This window comes from Mus pahari, chromosome 6, assembly GCF_900095145.1.
Source record: "Mus pahari chromosome 6, PAHARI_EIJ_v1.1, whole genome shotgun sequence".
Taxonomy (NCBI): Eukaryota; Metazoa; Chordata; class Mammalia; order Rodentia; family Muridae; genus Mus; species Mus pahari.
In genome coordinates this window covers 66913324-66931807 of record NC_034595.1, presented here as the reverse complement: position 1 = coordinate 66931807, position 18484 = coordinate 66913324, and the positions used below count along the sequence as shown (strand labels likewise).

Below are 18484 nucleotides of genomic sequence, written 5' to 3'. Positions count from 1 at the left end.
TGTTGATGGCTTTCCCCCATCACACCCCAGCAGCATGCAGACTACCTTCATGCATTATGATGGCTATCCATCAGGAAGGAAACTCCTGCCCCGTTCCAGCTTGATTTCTGTCCTGTCAACAGAGGATGAGGTGTCTTCAGCAAAGGTCTTAGAGAGGGGTCTGGTGGGCAATCAACAGCAGAGACAATTCTTGCTTTTTGTTGTTGTTGTTGTTGTTAGTCTTAGGAGCCTACTTGGCAAAACCATAAAGCAGATTCTTGATATTGTTTTGTACCCCCAACTAATAGCCCTTGATTTCTTTTTTTTTTTTTTTTTTTAAATTTATTTATTTATTATATGTAATTACACTGTAGCTGACTTCAGACACTCCAGAAGAGGGCATCAGATCTTGTTACGGATGGTTGTGAGCCACCATGTGGTTGCTGGGATTTGAACTCGGGACCTTTGGAAGAGCAGTCGGTGCTCTTACCCACTGAGCCATCTCACCAGCCCAGCCCTTGATTTCAAGAGGAAGTAGCATGCAGTCCACAAAAATAAAGATTAAAGCGGTTTTCCCCTTTAATTATCAGGGGAGCAGGGAAAATTCTAGTCAGACACAGTGAGAGAAACGTAATGTTTTATTTAGATAAATTAAAATGGCTATATTGATAGGAAATAAGTAAAGCTCAAATGAAGTCATGGAATCCTTGAATCCACTCTCTAAACAGAACCAAAATTGCTTATGTATTACCAAAATAGTTCCATTAATATAAAGTAGATTTACAGTTCTTAATATGAGAAAACAACAAGGTAGGTTAGGTTTATATAACAAACAATACACGCTCTCTAAAGTCTCAGGAATACCCAAATGTGTTCTGGCTTGAATATGAGAGAAGGGACCACATCTAGATGGTTGGTAAGCAAGCCAATGAGGTGTGTAGCAAACAAAAGCTGTCACTAAAAACAACTCAATAGGCCATTATAAGTGTGAGCCCATCACAGTCAAAATCTTCAACTGTGACGCTGGGACCAGGGAGGGGGCTGATGGGGCTGTCCAGCAATGGTAAAGAGCAAACTGCAATGGAAGGGAAACGAGCTGCTCGTGAAGTGAGACTGTCTGCCTCAGCTCTTCTGCATTAGACCCATTCTTAAGAGCCAAGCATCCATTGCTCTGCTCCCCTTTGAATGTCACTGCAGTCATATTTAAGCCAGGTACTTTTCTGAGACAAGATCTCACTATGTAGCCCAGACTGGATTAGAACTCATTATTTTCCTGCCTCAGTCTCCCAAGGGCTGGAATTACAGGTATGTACTACCATGACTGGCTTGTGGATGGTCTTTCAGTAAATATTATGGTAGATGATACATAGCAATAAAGCAAAGGACCAAGGGTAACACTTTTTAAGAAACTAAGGTGAGAAGTACTCTGAGCTACTGACTGGTAAGGCCAAAGGATTGAAATCCAAAGCCAAACTCACCACCACTACCATTGAGTTCTCTTAGAGGTGATCTGTGGCTGGTGAAGCTTGACTAACACAAGGCACTGGATGCACAAGTTAAGACAATAAACAAATGAAGACCCAATCTTCACTGATTGGTAGGTTTTCGGGGCTCCTAAGCCAGTGAGTCTGTCCAATTTTTAGCAAAGGAGAATAAGATACCAACCTCTGCCTAGGAGATCTGGTAATGCCACAGGCAAGGTGAGAAAGGTGTAGAAGGTCAGAGGACAGTTATGGCTACCTCTGGTCAATTTGATAGGAGACATCACATGGCTCAGGGGTGATGCTGGCAGACAAGCCTGACATGGAAAAACCAGAAGAAAGACCAAGAAACAAATCCTGCTTCCTCACTGAAAAGCATATACCACAAAGAGTTAAGGTGTCTTGAAAGTATCTGCCTACAAATGAGAACTTGAAACTAAAAAGGACAAGCTACATTACCCTCAGTATATTTCATATAAATCAGTTCTCAAAAAAAAAAAAAAAAAAAAAAAAGAAGAAAAGAAAAACCTTCCAGGTACAGACATACTATTTATGGTACAATATATACAAATATAGCAGAATAATTCAATTTATTGCTAGAATTTTATTTGGTTGTTACAAAATCCGTAAGGATGTGTGTGTGTGTGTGTGTGTGTGTGTGTGTGTGTGTGTGTGTGCAGTATGGAAGGCAACCAGAAGAACAAGAGTTACCTAAAGAGCCAGGATAATGTTTAAACTGTATTTTTAACCTTTCCAAGAAGGTGACAGCATAGACGAGCAAGGCAAACATTAAGGCAAAAAATTTAAAGAGAGAAAAACATGAGCTAAGAAGACTCATGCACAGGAAAACTGTCTTACCTTCACTGAGTTTTAATGTCTAGGGAAAAAAAGAGCCAACACTAAGCTAAATATTATATAAAAGAAACAAAATATAAAAAGCAAGGCAAAGCAAAGTGAAAACCAAATGTCTATAAAGGTTAAACGTACTAGATTGTATCTATAGCTGACAGGGCAACTTGAACAAAATTAAATAGCGATGATCTTTACTAAAGAAGCCCTGCTATCATAACAGCTTCTCCAGTGTTTCCCTGACTGGCTACAGCAACATGTGGTTCTGAAAGGTCTTCTTCTGGAGTTGCCCAGAGACTCCTAAGAACACTGGGAGTGTTCTCAACATGTCAGTGAATCGTGATCTGCTCCTAGTCAGACCTTTCCTGGCTTGCCCACGAAGCATGTAAGGGGGAAGCATCACAGATGCTCTTTAGACCTGGGAAAACGTCCCCATCACCAGAAGGCTCCTGCTCCAAGTACGCCTGCTCCATGTGGCATCCTCTGGACAGAAAACCCATAGCTCCCTCTGAGTGAACAATTAGTTAGAAAGAATATGATTTCCTGTTTCATCTGACCACATTTTGGCTTTAGGCATCCTGCCAAGAAATAGAGCAAGTTCTTGGTTATCCTAAAGGTAAAATCAAAGGGTACTCAGAGCTTTTCTTTAGTGCTCTGGGCAACTAGATTGGGATAGTAACCAAAGACATGAACCTTCCCATTCCAGACTGGACATGGTGCTGAAGGTAGGCAGTTACAACTTTAAGGTAGTCTGGAGTGGGTGGGCAGAGAAGACCCACTTCTTGAGGGGAAATCATAATTTTCCACCGAGTAACTTTTATGGTTATAATCCTTGAAAGATAATTAAAAATGAGGAAAATCAAAGTAAGACTTCTCTGGTTCTTAGGTTAGGAATAGGAGCAGTGGCCCAGAATCTGACTTTCCTGAGCTTAGAACTGGCACCCTCTGCACAGCATCCATACCTGAACTGATGCCCCAGCTTCAAACCCTATGGTGGTGCCCAAGCATTTGAGGACTGCCTTAAGGAGATGTGAAGAGTTTCAGTTGCCACCCAGAGCAGACTGTCAATTACTCATAACAAGTCATTCATTCATTCTGTTCAAAGCAATCTTCTTTCTACACATTATGCACAATCATTTTATATATTTACAAACAGAAGAGACTCATCTTTCAAAGAAAAGACATATTCTGAGGCTCTATAAAGTGCAGCTAATTTAAGGCAAATTCATATGACATATAAACTGACTTATCTCTATATACATACACTTTCCAGGTTTAGAAGGTAAATTTTCTTCCCCTCAAAAACAGGAAAGAAAGAAGAGGGCTTTATTATTTTTTCCTGGCAACTTTACGTTACAACATCTCACTGGCTTCATGAAATCATAGATTTCTAAACATCATACTTGAAGTAAATTTTTTAAAAAAATAATTTTTTAAATAGTGTTTTCAAACAAGTTAAAAGGTGACAATGTGTTTGCTATAGTAGTATGAAGGACTGGAGGGCTGAAGAGTTAGTCAAGAGGGTTTTTGTTTTTGTTTTTGTTTTCTGTCTTTTTAGGTAAGTAGATTTTAGGTAGTCTAGGCTACACATCCATTCCAAATATGCCTGATGAGACTAGATACCTAAAGCTACTCTTAGTTCCAGGAAAGAGTATCTCCCATCTCCATTTGAATCAAATGCTCTCAAGCTCTCTGGTCTTGGCATGGCAGAACCTAGGGAATTCCAGAGTTCCTGGTAGGTCAGCATCCCATCCACATCTTGACCAGTCTTGTGGAATAAATCCTGAAGATCTGTTAAATGGGAATTACAAAAGAGACATGTAGTATGTTTATGCATACAGTTAAAAGTAGCTCCAACTGACTTCCCAGCATTAAAAGAAAGGTTACTTGGCCAGGTGTGGTGGTGAACATCTTTAATCCTAGCATTTGGGAGTGGTTGGGCAGAGGTAGGCGGATCTCTGTAGATTTGAGAGTAGCCTCATCTATACAGTTAAGTTCCAGATCAGCCAGGGCTTATCTCAAACCCTTCCCCTGCAAAACAGAACAACTCTCCCAACTTGCTGGTAGAGAGATGGTTCAGTGGTTAAGAGTGCTGCTGCTCTTCTAGCACTGTGGGTATTAGCCTGATCTGCAGTATAGGATGTGCTGACACACAACCGACTCGGCAGTGCATATGCCCTCATGCCACACGCCATGGACGCTGCCTGAAGCACTTTGCTTTGGATTTCAGTCTACTGTATGCTGTGAGCTGCAGTGTTTATTGTATATACCAAGTTTTCTCTTCTTATAGAAACAATGGTTTGTAGAAAACAAAGACTTAAAATATTTTCTTGCCATTGTTCTTTAGCACGTATCAAACCAGTGCATCTTTTGGTTGTAATGTTAGAATGTTTAATTTTTAAAACTGCCATTTGAGTTGCTGACTTTAGTTTTCGGTTTCTGAAATGGCTCTAAAGATATTTTGCTATTCTGTACTACATATATATGTGAGATGGCATTCTCAGTTCTAACAATTATAAAATGCAAAGATCAACTGTAGTCAGTATTTAGCTACTTTGTGGCAACGTTTTTTTCTTCCACCCTTTCAACCCCCCAACACTAGATAGGGGGAAAAAAAGGACAGAGAGGAAAAGGGGCAACATTATCCTTAGACTACTTCCTGCTAATTAGGGGCATTGAGTTCCTTGGGACAAGTTTGACCCAGCTTTTTCTTTTTATCTTGTTTCTTCTTTGAGCCTGGCTACTTAAATGGAGACCAACTGCAACCAACAACCAATAACCCAGCCTGCCGCTTGGGGGCCTAGCATTGATATACCCAGTGAAGAGATCCCAGAATTCCAAATGTCAGATAATCACAGAAACTATCTGTAGTTGGCAAAACTATACCTCTGCTAGAGCATGAGGCAAATCATAGTCAGCCGCTGTGGACAATCTGAAGCAGCCCCATATCCCACACCTGGGATTAAAATAAAAACTTATTCTTATAATATTTCTGTGATTTTTAAAGAAACCAAAATTCTCACTGCAATCAACCAACTTTGAAAAGCACTGAAGTGTATCAAATATTACCTAGTATGGTGATCTTGCTACTATGTACCATTGTCTTTCTAGATCTAGAAATTAAGTAGTTGAAGAATCAGGAATTGGGAGGGAGATTCACAAGGAAGGAAAGAGGAAGGTAAAATAAGTAAGGATGTGTGAAGAAGTCATAGGAATCATATGATTAACTATTTGCCTAAAAATTCCCCACCTGTAATATACTAAGCCTGTGTGTAAGAATACGTATATAGTTTAAATGACATTTCTTCGTCTAGGCTGACAATGCTCCCTCCAAGAAACCACCTAAGATAAGCTCAACATTAGGCATAAGAAGTCCTCTTTTTGTTGTTGGTCAGGTTTGTTCAAGAAACTCTTCCAAACTCCCCCAAACAGCTACCATTGCTATTGGTTGCCTCCCAGAGTGGAAGGTTAAGTTCCCATTGCTGAAGACACCATGCACTTCAGACAGAGAGTCAGAGGCCCCAAGCTGGACCTGACCTGAGTGCCTCTGTTCTAAGGACTAACGTTTTTGGTACCAGAGGTGCCAATCAAGCTTCCAAAGGAGGGAAGCAACCAAGAGTGCTGCACAGATATGGTGCTTATGAGACACAATGATGACCAGCATGGCATGATAATCCCAAGGGTGCAGTAATGACATGCATATGTTGGCAGTAACCATCAGCTCTCTCATTGGACTTAAGACCTGCTTAAATTAAGAGGGAAATTGTGTCTAATACTGGAAACTTAGTCAACTACCCAGGCCTAGTGAAGTCATGGATCTTGGAGGAGAACCTACCAGAATAAATCCTAACAACATTTTAAATATTTGTCCTTACAACTATGGATAAGTGCAACAGACAGAAACCATTACAGAAAACCACAACCAATCAAAATGCAGAGATGTGGAGCCCAGTTCCAATGGTCACCTCTATAAAACAGCTCCTACACCTATGGCTCAGGGAACATTTCAGAAGAAAGGGTAGAAAGCTCGTAAGAGCCAGAGGATCAGGGAGTTTACCCTGCGACTTTGTCTTCTACGAATGTCAGAAGCTACACTATAAAGCCTCACCTATATTACTACCTAAATATGAACCGAACAAGACAACAATAGACACACCGAAGTGTACATGCTAAGCTCCATGAGACTTCAACCCTACCCAAAAAACTATATATGGGCAACTATGAAATGCTGAAAGTAGGAAAAATAGTTTATCCAGGGAAGAGCACACTGATTAGTTATCTAATAACAAATGATCAGCCCTGAAAACATACATATGAGTGACATTATACAGACTGAGCTGGTTATAGTTAGGAGTGTGTGTGTGTGACAACAATTAATGAAAAAGAGACCACGGAGTTGAAAGAGAGCAAGGAGATGTATATGGGAGGGTTTGGAGGAAAGAAAGGGGAGAGTTGATGTGATTATAATATAATCTCAAAAATGAAAGAAATAAAAAAAGTCAGGATTACAGACTACTTTATGATCACCAGAACGGCCACCATCAGGAGCAATGATGATGTGGGGAAAGCGATGATTCCTTACAGGGCTAATGAGAATGTCAACTGGAAGTCACATTCTGAACAATGGTTTGGCCGTTCAGGAACTGTATGACCTGGCAATAGGTCAAGAAAACAACCATGTTTATAAAAATCTATGCTCTTATGTTCACAGCAGCATTATTATTTGTAAAAAACTGGAAACAACCCCAATATGCATCAACTGATGAATGGATGAAGTGTGAATACAGCATACAATGGACTCAGCCATAGAAAGGAAATATTGTTTCATGCCACAATATGAAAAGAGAACTATGATAAAAGAAGTATACACAAGGCCACAGATTGCATGATTCCATTTCTACAAACGAAACATCCCAGATACATAAGTTTACTGAGACAGTAGGGGTAACTGGAGTGCAACTTAAACTTATCCCTTATTTTATTTATTTACTTACTTACTTATTTACTTATTGTGTATGTGTACATGTATACATAGCAAGATGCATATGGAGATCAGAGAACTTGTGGGCCTGGGCTTTCTTCTTCTACCACTTGGCTCCTGCTCAGGGTGTCAGGCTTGATGGCAAGCACAGAGGCATCTGGCCAGCCTCAGGAGAAGCTGTTAAAGGAGTATGAAGCTTCATTCTGGGGTGATAAAAATGCTATGGAATTAAGTCAAGGTGATGGATATATACTCTTGAGAATATACTAAGGCCCATGCAATTACATAGTTTAAAAGGGTGACAGGGAGTATGAATTATATCTCCATTAATTATATCTCCATTAAACTCTGCATATGTTTGTTATTTTTTGGTGGTTAATGCTACCAGTTAATCTGTACTATTTAGAAAATGACATTAGAAAATTTCCAACAAAAGCCTTTAACATTTAAAAAGGATTTGATCCAGGGGTGGGTGGTGTATGCCTGTAATCCAGAGTTCAAGACCAGCCTCAGATATACAGAGTATTAGGTTAACCTGGCTATATGAGGTTGTCTCAAAACAACAAAAGAAAAACAAAAACAAAAAAACCCCAAAAACCAAAAACCAACAAAACCAAACCAAATAAAAACTTTAAACAAACATCAACCAACCAACAAACCAAAAAAATCTAAAAGGTGTTTCAGAGAGATGGGTCAGTGGTCAGGAGTTTGTACTCCTCTCCCAGAGGACCAGCGATCAGTCCCCAGCATCCTTGTCAGGTAGTTCACAACTGCCTGCAGCCAGCTCCAGCTCCAGCTCCAGGAGAATCTGATGCTTCTGGCCTTTGAGGGTGCACACACAATTGGGGCGCACGCCTTTAATCCCAGCACTCGGGAGGCAGAGGCAGGCGGATTCCTGAGTTCGAGGCCAGCCTGGTCTACAAAGTGAGTTCTAGGACAGCCAGGGCTATACAGAGAAACTCTGTCTCAAAAAACAAAAAAAAAAAAAAAAAAAAAAAAAAAAAAAGAATTATAGGAGAAATAAAAAGTAAAAAGGACTTGATTGAGTTCTTATGCTCACTGAAAAGATTATAATACTGAAGAAAGAAGAAGGTCCCTAGTCTGTGTTTCTTTAAAAGCTTTCCTGATTATTTTTCTTCATTTAGTCAAGATCATACTTTGACTCCACATGCCTCTTGCTGTTTAGTACTTGGGAAGATGTGCTGAAGAGAGGAAAAACCATTTCTGTGCAAGATCTACTCCATTGAGGAAGTCTTATAAATTCCTGAAAGGCCCTCCTCACTGCTGTCACGGGCCTGGCAGTGCAGCTGGTGAGACCTCAGAAATGCCCTGAGCCAGAAAAGCAGCTGGGATACTTCTTCCCCCACAGCAAATGGCTAGATGGAAATTCCTTTCAATAGAGAGTGAGTACAATGACTCTCCTTCCTCTCCAGAAAACAAAGGAAAGCCACCCCGGACAGGGTGAAAAGTAGTGGTAGTTAAGCGTTAACTGCAAGATGAATAGCAACACATTCATTCAGTTTCACAGTCACGTCTACCAGGCTCTGTGCTGCAGGCTAGGGAGTGAACAGGACTGAGACTCTACTCATGGAAGCTAAACCGTTTCTTCCTAAGGAATTTCAACAGTGGCATATGCTAACTAGGAGCAAGTAAAACATGTCATAATGCACAGGAAGCACCTGCTCCAGACCTGGGAGATAATGTATAATGGCATCTGAACCAAGTGAAGAACCAGTGCAAGGTATGTGGTCAGAACTGGACGACTTTCCAGACAGCAAGAGATAACCAGGAAGCCTCAACATCACAATGAAGAATAGAAGACACTACTGGGAACAAGGCAGACATTGTTCTATGACATATATAGCCTTTGTATGAATATTTATTCTGCTCACTGTCAGAACCCCAGAGGGCCTGTTGCAGGGAAACAGTCAGCTTTGACTTGTTTTGCTAATCTAACAGAATTGTGTTTGCTTTTTCTGTCCTCTTCTTTAGACAACCTATCCTTATGGAAAGAAAGGGACATTTTTGGAGACATGATCTCACTATATATATAGCACAGGCTGGCCTCAATTTCTTTATTGTTGTGCCTCAGCTGAGATTAGAGGCATATGCACCGTGTCTGGCTGAGACTGTATCTTTATTTATTTTTATTATTTTGGTTTTTCGAGACAGGGTTTCTTTGTGTAGCCCTGACTGTCCTGGAACTCACTTTGAAGACCAGGCTGGCCTCGAACTCAGAAATCCACCTGCCTCTGCCTCCCGAGTGCTGGGATCAAAGGCGTGCATTACCACCGCCCGGCGAGACTGTATCTTACAGTGTATTCCATCCTTTGGCATGGGGTCTGGAGGGCACTTAGTGAATGACTGAAGACCTTAAACAACATTTAAGAGAAAGGCAGTATGGAAGCTTTCGAGTCAGCCTCAGCTTGAATTCTGTCTCAACTAATTATCTGCTGTTTAGATGTAGGCAGCTTCCTGTATCTGGCCCAACAATGTTAGATATAAATTGTGTGTGTGTTTCTGTGTGTGTTCCTGTGTATTTGCAGGCATGTGGAGGCCAGAGGGCAATCTCAGGTGTTACTCCTCAGGTATTGTCCACCTTTTAAAATAGATTATTATGTTTGTGTATGATGTGTGTGGGTGTGGGTGTACACATGTCACATGTTGAGCTCAGAGGACAACTTCATACTCAACTCTCTGCTTTTGTCTCTATGCTAGTTCTGGGGACTGACCTTAGGTCATTAGGCTCTAAGTGCTATTAGGCACTGAGCTATCTCTTTGGTCTCTGTTCACCTTTTTGTTTTTGAGAAAATGTTTCTTATTAGTTTGGAACTCAACAAGTGGGTTAGGCTGGCTGGACACTGAGCCCCAAGAATCTACCTGTCTCCATATTCCCAGTGCTGGAATTGTAAGTGTGCCACCACACCTGGCTTTTTTCACATGGGTTCTAGGAACTGAACTCAAGTCTTAACCACCTGAATCATCTCTCCAGTTCATTAGATATGCCTTTATTTTTAAATAAGAAAAAACATTAACAAGTTATAACAGTTAGAACTTTGAACATTTCCATCATTAACATTACCTTTGATGCTAGAAATCCCAGGCAGGGAGAGAGGTTTTACTTGGGTCTCAATTTGGTCTCTAAGAAGCTGTGAAAATTCTGGCAATGCTGAAGGATCTGATGTGAAGTTCTGTACTTGCTCTGTAGCAAACACATATACCTTTATTACAATTAATTCCAACACCAAATTAAATTAGTATCAAAGGTCACCTTCTAGTACTATAGCAGGAATATTTATTTTAAGAAAAGTCACTGAGAGTTACAGCAACAGTGTAACTATGAAGGTAAAGGTACAGACTGTGGGATGTGTGCAGATAAGCAAAGAGGGATCAGGACTACACTAAGGTCTAAAGCAGAATCTGGCACAGGGTGAGTAGCACTAATCTGAAAATCTGAAATGCCCCAAATCAAAATCTTTCAGAAGATAGACCCAGGTAGAAAATTCCATGTATGACTTCATGTGATGGGTCACCGTCAAATAAAGGTGGCCTAAAAATAACAAATAAAATTAACACCAGGCCATATGTATAAGGACAATGTATATATGAACCATGAATGAATTTCTGTATTTAGAGTCAAATACCAACTCAATGATAACTTGCAAATATTTCAAAAAACAAAACAGAACAAAACAAAAAACCAAAACCAAACAAACAAAAAACCAATCTGACCATACTTTAGGCCCTACCTGTCTTATTGTCATCTATTCTTAGATGCTGTACTGGTTGGTTTTGTGTCAACTTGACACAAGCTGGAATTATCACAGAGAAAGGAGCCTGCTTGAGGAAATGGCTCCATGAGATCCAGCTATAAGACATTTTTTCAATTAGTGATCAAGGGGGTTAGGGCCCAACTCATTGTGGGTGGTGCCATCCCTAGTCTGGTGGGCCTGAGTTCTATAAGAAAGCAGGCTGAGCAAGCCAGGGGAAGCAAGTTAGTAAGCAGCATTCTTCCATGGCTTCTGCATCTACTCCTGCCTCCAAGTTCCTCCCCTGTGTGAGTTCCTGTCCTGACTTCCTTTGATGATGAATAGCAATATGGAAGTGTAAGCTGAATAAACCCGTTCCTCCTTAAATTGCTTCTTGGTCGTGATGTTTGTGCAGGAATAGAAACCCTGACTAAGACCAGTGCTAAGGCTTGAGTTGGATAAGTCTTTTTTTTTTTTTTTTTTTCTTTTCTGAGACAGGGTTTCTCTGTGTAGCCCTGGCTGTCCTGGAACTCACTCTGTAGACCAGGCTGGCCTCGAACTCAGAAATCCGCCTGCCTCTGCCTCCCAAGTGCTGGGATGGCGTGTGCCACCACGCCCAGCTTTGGATAAGTCTTTTGATTCTTGGGAAATGGGCTATTAAGTCTGGTGTGGGGGCATGAGCCACTAGCCACCATACCATAAGAATGCTATATAGCAAGATGGAGCCAGTGTTAGAAGACCTTCAACATAGTTCTGTTTCTCACAGGAGAGAATCTGAGGGAAGCTATTCTACAGCTCCAAAGCTGAAGAATGCTTGAGCCAGGGAGGTACTGGCTAGTATCTTGTTATAGCCTCACAAGTCCTAAATCAGTAGATGTTAATTAATGCATCTAATAATATTGATTAGTGTGCCTTTACCTAAAGTCAAGTGGCCTGCAAATTGAAGAATTCCATCATTACCTGTTAATGACTTTTTAGAGGACTAATATTTAAGTAAATTTTATGCACTCACAGTAACAGAAACATAACATTTAGGACTGGTTTAATATAAGCTATGACAGTAACATTTTTGCCTATAATTGGATGCAGGCAGCATGGAGAAGTCTATTTCCAGCTAAACATTACCCGTTCTCCCCTTAATAGAGTAGAGTACAAATCAAGTACAAAATGGGCTTTTGCTAAATGAAAGCGAGGTGCATCAGCCTCAGCTCGGTGCGCTCAGGCATCACTCACTCGGTCCCATCAGTGCTGGCGGACACCATTCCTACTCTCTGTGTGGGAGACAGGCTGCCCAAGCCTGCGTGAAATATTCAGAAGCCAGCTAGCTGCTTACCTTCATCTGTGGTCTCTGGAGGCCTGTTGCTTTCAGGTTTGTTTGTGAGAGCACTGATTAGCTGCAGTTTTTCTCGCAGCTCTGATACCTGAGAATTTGAATTATCTTCTTTCTGCCCAAAACAAAGATCAGATAAGGCTTAAGGTGGGGGTAAAACCTCACTGGAGCTTCTGCTATATTCCCCAAAACATAATCAGCACCTAAGATTGACCTTTACATAGTCCCTTCTAAGGTCAATGAAGGGATGGACAAATACTATACTAGGGCTGCCTTGGGGCTTAGTGTTGATAAGTGCTCAGTTGGGCTTGAAGGGGGTTACAAGGATCTTACCTTCTCTCTGATCTGCTTCATTATGAACAGTCCATAGAGGAAGGTATGCATGTGTCAGCAGAAAAGACAATGTGCCCTTACTCAGGTGCTATGTAGCACCTGGTTCCTAAATGATGGGAGACACTATTTTCTGGAGCTATTTTACACTAACTGAAAAAGTGCCTCAGATATCTCATCACTTTTGTGATCATATCATCTGAAAGAAAATTAAAAAACAAACAAACCAAAAAACAAAAACAAAACAAAACCCAGCAGAACTCAATCAAACCACAAGTATTCTCCTGATTCACACAATGGCACACTATAATGATTTAACTGGTAGCAAGAACTGTCAGAGACACAGAGTAGGAGTTGTAATATTTCTAATCCAAACTGTTACTAGAGTCTAAAGTCTTCCCTATCCACACATGGCCTTATTTTCAGCTTTATCTAGGATGGTATATAAACCAATACACTTAATTGTAAGGAGAGCAGCCTAGTTCTTCTGTGGTTGGCATCGGTTTACTGTATGTTTCAGAGCACCAGTGCACCTCATGCCTCACTTAGTGAACTTACACGTCCCTGTTCTATCTTTATGTATACCCTAACAGTTACTGTACAGTGGCTACTGGATATATTTAGGGAGACCCAATTTGAACACACGAACAAACCTAGATGCCAAATGCTTACTGACAGCAGAAATTGAATCTGGTTGGGATGCTTTGATGAGGTAACACAGAGAGACTGACTGGCGGGACAGTTAGAACATACAAGGGATCTAAAGTAAAGCCAGAGATTTAGGCAGAAGTGTGGTTGCTGTGTTCCGATCTGACTGTTAAGATAGGAATTACTGTTGAAATCACTACTACTTTCTAATATTAACCATCTGTTAACTTTTTTGTGTTCAACATTTAAATCTGGTTTTTAAAATGCTGTCATTCCCTAAACAATGTTTAAGAAAAGTGTAGAAACAGTTTAAAAGCTCAATAAAAGCCCACCTTATAATGCATCAAAATCTTAAATATATGTGACTTTATCTAGACAATACAAATTTGCTAAGGATCAAAGAGTAAAGTTAGAAAGTTTTACATCTAAACCTTCTGTAATATGGTTTTAGCAAAGTTCATGGCCTAGGAACTTCCTATCCTCTGAACTCAAACACTATGTGCATCTCAGATGACACTGTACTATCTCAATCTTCCCGGCTCTCCCTTTATCTCAGCAGGACTTAACAGGACTATGAAAGTGTTAAGAATGCAATTTAAACATTAAATGATTTTTAAGCTGGACACCATTTTTAGATCATCTATGCCTCTGTCCCCTATTGTTAGTTTAGATAATTGTGCAAATTAATTTTGTCAACTTGATACAAGTGACATGGGAAGAGGGCACCTCAGCTGAGGAACCTCCTTCATCCACCTGTGGATATGTGCATGGGGCTTTGTCTTAATTGCTAACTGACGTAGGAAAGCACAGCTCACTGAGGGTGGCCTGAGCTGTATAGGAACAGGAGCTGAGTAAGCCAGAGGAAACAAGCCAGTGTAGCACTCCTCCACAGTTTCTGCTTCAAGCTCCTGCCTTGGCTTCCCTTGACAATAGACTGAAACCCACAGGGTATAATAAACTTCCTCCCCATGTTGCTTTTGGTCATAGTGTTTATCACAGCAACAAAAGCAAACTCAGACAATAACTGGCTCAGCTTAATAGTTATCTCCTTAGGAATGCCAACCCGATCCCTCTCAATGCCCACATCATACCCTATACTTTTCCACTGCAGCATTTATCAGACTTGTGACTGTCTGTTCAGTCTTGAGCTGTGCCACTAGTGGTCACCTATCTGTCTCATTCACCGTGGCCATCCCAGTTCCCTGTAAAGTGCTTAGTACAAGGTACATGCCTCATGTGATATTCATTCATTCACCAATAATTGAACCTACTAACTGCTCTGTCTTGGAGTTTATCACAGAGGATCAAGTGCCCCTATTAGAGGGGATGACTGGTTGTAGGTGTTGTGGGGACACTGATGTGTTTGTTTTTACTTTACAGAAGCTCTCTGTTCCTTACCTTTATGCTTTGGGCCTTTACAGTATCAGTTTTGTTGGTCACCAAAGATTCTCTTTTCAGAGTGGCAGCCCTATTCCCCATCTTAGAGGGCAAAGAAAATAGAAGAAAAGGTTAAGGGGAGACATTGAAACTTAAATGACATCAGATACGTGTGTGTGTGTGTGTGTGTGTGTGTGTGTGCGCGCGCGCGCACACACACTTTTTTGTGGGTGCTGGGGTTCTGAACTTGGGTCTTCATGCTTGTGTGGCATCTACTTTACCAGCTGTCATCTCTCCAACCCTGACTTAATACTTCTTAAACAATTTCTCACATTTATTTAGGGGATCTGAACCACTTTAAACACAAATGGCAAAGGAGTGGGAGAAGAGAATAAAATGGGGAAGGGCACAAAGAGACAAAGTGGAATAAAGGTTTCTAAATGTTTTATTCCCAATTTTTAAAACTGCAATGTAACTTCTACCCAGGTCCAGGCTTGGTCTGACGCCGCTGGAAGAAATAGTAGTACAGATGGATACTATTACTGATTTTCTTTGCTGGATAAAAATAAAAAGGGGAGGGCAGAGACAGCAAGGGGTATGGCGGGGTAAGTTTTCACAATAAGCCTTGAAAAACCTTCAAGGCACACTATTCATCAAATCACCCAAAGTTCTTAGCCCCTACTTAGCTTGAGTTCAAAAAGGCTTTAAAAACTAGGACTCCTTTAATCTTCACAGCTTTGTAGTAAATTACACACTCTTGTAAAGCAGGAGGGCCAGGCAGAAAGGGACAGGTCTTTCTACCCAAACCTTCAAAGCCATTTTCAGGCAGCTTGCCAAGGTTCACTGTGACAGAGCCAGCTCAAGGATTTCTTACTCTGTGCCAGGGCTCCATCTCATGAGTGGTTAGCTCCCAGCTTTGGCTGTTCCTTGAATTTACAGTATAATTTCCATTAAAAAAAATGTACATGTGTCTTTGCTCTATGAAACCTTTAAAAGCAAGACCTATCACTGTTAATGAAATGATCCCCATGAATCCCAGCTTGATATACAGATGAAACGTGAATTAAAGCAAACACTGTTCACGAGATCATGAAAACCAGAAACCCTCACAAGCCAGTGAGCTTCAGTGATTTAGTGGGTCACTCAGTTCTCTAACACAGAAAACAACTCATTGACCTTGGAAGCTGAACTGCTCTGACTTCATCTGTTTAAAAATGTTTTTATTAGCATATATTAATTATACATAACGATGGGTTTCATTATATTTTCCATCCATGTACAGAATATATTTATCATAATCACCTCAATCCACCCTCCCATTAACCCTGTGTTCCTCCCACTCCTGCTAATCTCCTTCTCGATTGATTGCTTTTCTGCTGTCATAGTTTTTTTCTGTGTGATATAATTGGTTGGGTTTGTTTATAGAAGCAACTTCATCTGTTTAAATGGGTTTCCTAACATTATATGCAAAAGGTTTCCTCTATGCTGACAGAAGCAGGATGAATCTGTAAGCCAAGTTCAGGGTTAAAAAAAACGGCACAAGATTTTTTTATCTGTCATTCTTACCACTTCTAACATCTTAAGAGAAAAGAAAAGAAAAGAAAAAAAAAAGAAAAAAGAAAAGAAAAGAAAAGAAGAAAAGAAAATACGTGCTCATGTGTCTGTACCTGATGGACCACTGGCAACACTGAGAGACTTGTCCTTTCTGCCAATACGCTGTAGTGAGCTGATGTGTTTAAGCTGACCCTTGATGTCACCCCTTTCAAACACACACTGTAAACCCCGTGCCACTCACTTCTGAGAGCTGCTGTATGACTTCAAGCTGATGTAAGGTAAGGACAAAACAAACGTGTATTCTCTCAAGTGTGGCACACTACTGTTCACAGGAGGATGAGGAAGATCATCTATGCACAGACAACACACACCAACACAGAACATGCCACAGCAGATCTGAAAAGCTTACCATGCTGGAGCTCACGTTTGTTCTCTGTTCTGCCTTGCTCAGTGCAACCACATCGCTTTCTATCAGGCTGAGTCTCTGTGTCAGGTTACTGAGGGTCTCGCTCATTCCCTTGAGTTTAAGGTCATTCTGTCTCTGGTATCCCACTACAGTGCTGTTGACTTCCTCTAAGGAGTTGTGCAGGTCCAGGATATCCTAGATTGGAAAGAAACTGAGCTGTAGATCCACCTGACACTGCAACTCGACAAGCAGGACAGGAGGCAAGGTACTTCTCCTGGTTGTGATCTCCAACTGTCTAGATCTGCTTTGTTCTTCCTACTTTAAACTGTTTCCACTATGCCCTCTCTTGGGCTGTTGGCTTCAGCTAGATAGGAGGGTGAAGAAGGCAACTCTCTGCAAACTCTCACTCCAGTCCCTCAAAGTGGGGATTTTGGAATTATTTTCCCAACCTTTACTCACTCGCTGGTAGGTTATTAACTGAAGTCCCATTAGCCTAATTCATCAGAACAAAACTACCTTAGAAACAATACCAATTACTGAATTGGCTCATGTAACAAAAGCACAGCAAGTAGTGCATTATTTAGTACTAGACTCAATTATTTTTATTGACATCTTCTAGTACTGATTACTACTTAAAGAGAAAGGATGACTATAGCCTTTAAAGGGCATTAAACTCAGGACAGAAATTCTTAGAGAAGATTTCCTTTACTCTCTTTAATGACATTCTGATCCCAGTATCCCTCCCATCTTCCTCTCCTGCCTTTTATCTTCAGACTTTAGAAAACACCAAGCTTCAAGAATATGTTTCTCAACATTCTTAGAGTTTTCTGTGGCTCAAAACAGCAGTCTTTCTAGATTCTGTACCCATCCTTCCCTTGCCCTGGCTGCTACTTGCCATAGTTGCAAGATAATCTGGTCATTTTTTATCTTCCAAGATTTGAAAAGGAATTTATTTCATTGGTTGGGAGGAAGCAGAGTATGGAGAAGAGACAAATTCCCAAGTACCAGCATGTATCCCTTTCTGCTCAGCTCTCAGGCAGGGGTGAGGTATGAGGCACCTGCTGGGGCAGTGTATGTGAAGCCCACAGTCTCAGACTGCCTCCAGGGCCCATCACAGTCCCAAGCAAAAAGTACCTGTTTTGCACTTTCACTGTGGGATTTATTGTCAAGTTCTAATGGAGGTGAAGGCGATGGCAAGATCTGGTTGCTTCCATTGCTCTCCTTTAGGAAATGTCAACACAAATGGAAGTTAGTATACAAGCAACAATTAACTACGAGGTTACTTAACCATCTGGATGGTCCTGGAACACACTTGCCTTCCCAGGATATAGCTACAGATTAATCTATAGTAGTTCCCCAAAACTTACAGTATGACCCATCTGAAAGGTGTCAAAGGTATGGACTTTTGAGGGTGCCCAGCCTGAAGCAGAGGCCGGTTAGCAGCACCCAGATTACCCCAGGAATCTGAGCTCCTCTTAATATGCTTTTCAGTTTCTTAATGGAATGAATTCTTCAGAAGCTACCCTTTCCTCTCCTTCATTATCTATACTTCAGGAAAACTGCATAATCGAATATAATTCACAGTGAATATACAAATGATTGGTTTTCCCTTGCGGGTATGCTGATACCCACACTGGAGGGTGACTCTTCCTTTTCCTCCCCACTGCTCTAGTCTCTTTGTAGAGACCTAAGTATATCATGCTTTGATACATTTTCAACCTCTGTGGGAAGAGCCACATCGCTGACTCCTTTGGAGCCTACAGCCACAGGTTAGCACAGTATGCTGGTAGAGAGAGTATT

The 18484-nt window shown here is 41.0% G+C and overlaps 1 protein-coding gene across 3 annotated transcripts in view; it reads right to left on the bottom strand.

The window, feature by feature from the left end:
* Window positions 1-596: 596 nt before the first annotated feature.
* Window positions 597-18484, bottom strand: part of Efcab14 (EF-hand calcium binding domain 14) — a 39596-nt gene continuing 21708 nt past the window's right edge. For 2 of the 3 annotated variants that reach the window (XM_029539928.1, XM_029539929.1), the window contains 6 exons: window positions 17819-17905; window positions 16688-16879; window positions 14746-14826; window positions 12373-12484; window positions 10373-10492; window positions 597-4100 (listed from right to left, as the gene is read on the bottom strand). In XM_029539928.1, the coding sequence (XP_029395788.1) occupies window positions 3925-4100; window positions 10373-10492; window positions 12373-12484; window positions 14746-14826; window positions 16688-16879; window positions 17819-17905 (768 nt within the window). In that variant the 3' untranslated portion in view covers window positions 597-3924. The remainder of the gene's footprint in view (window positions 4101-10372; window positions 10493-12372; window positions 12485-14745; window positions 14827-16687; window positions 16880-17818; window positions 17906-18484) is intronic. The other variant, XM_021200393.2, reaches the window with a different exon arrangement.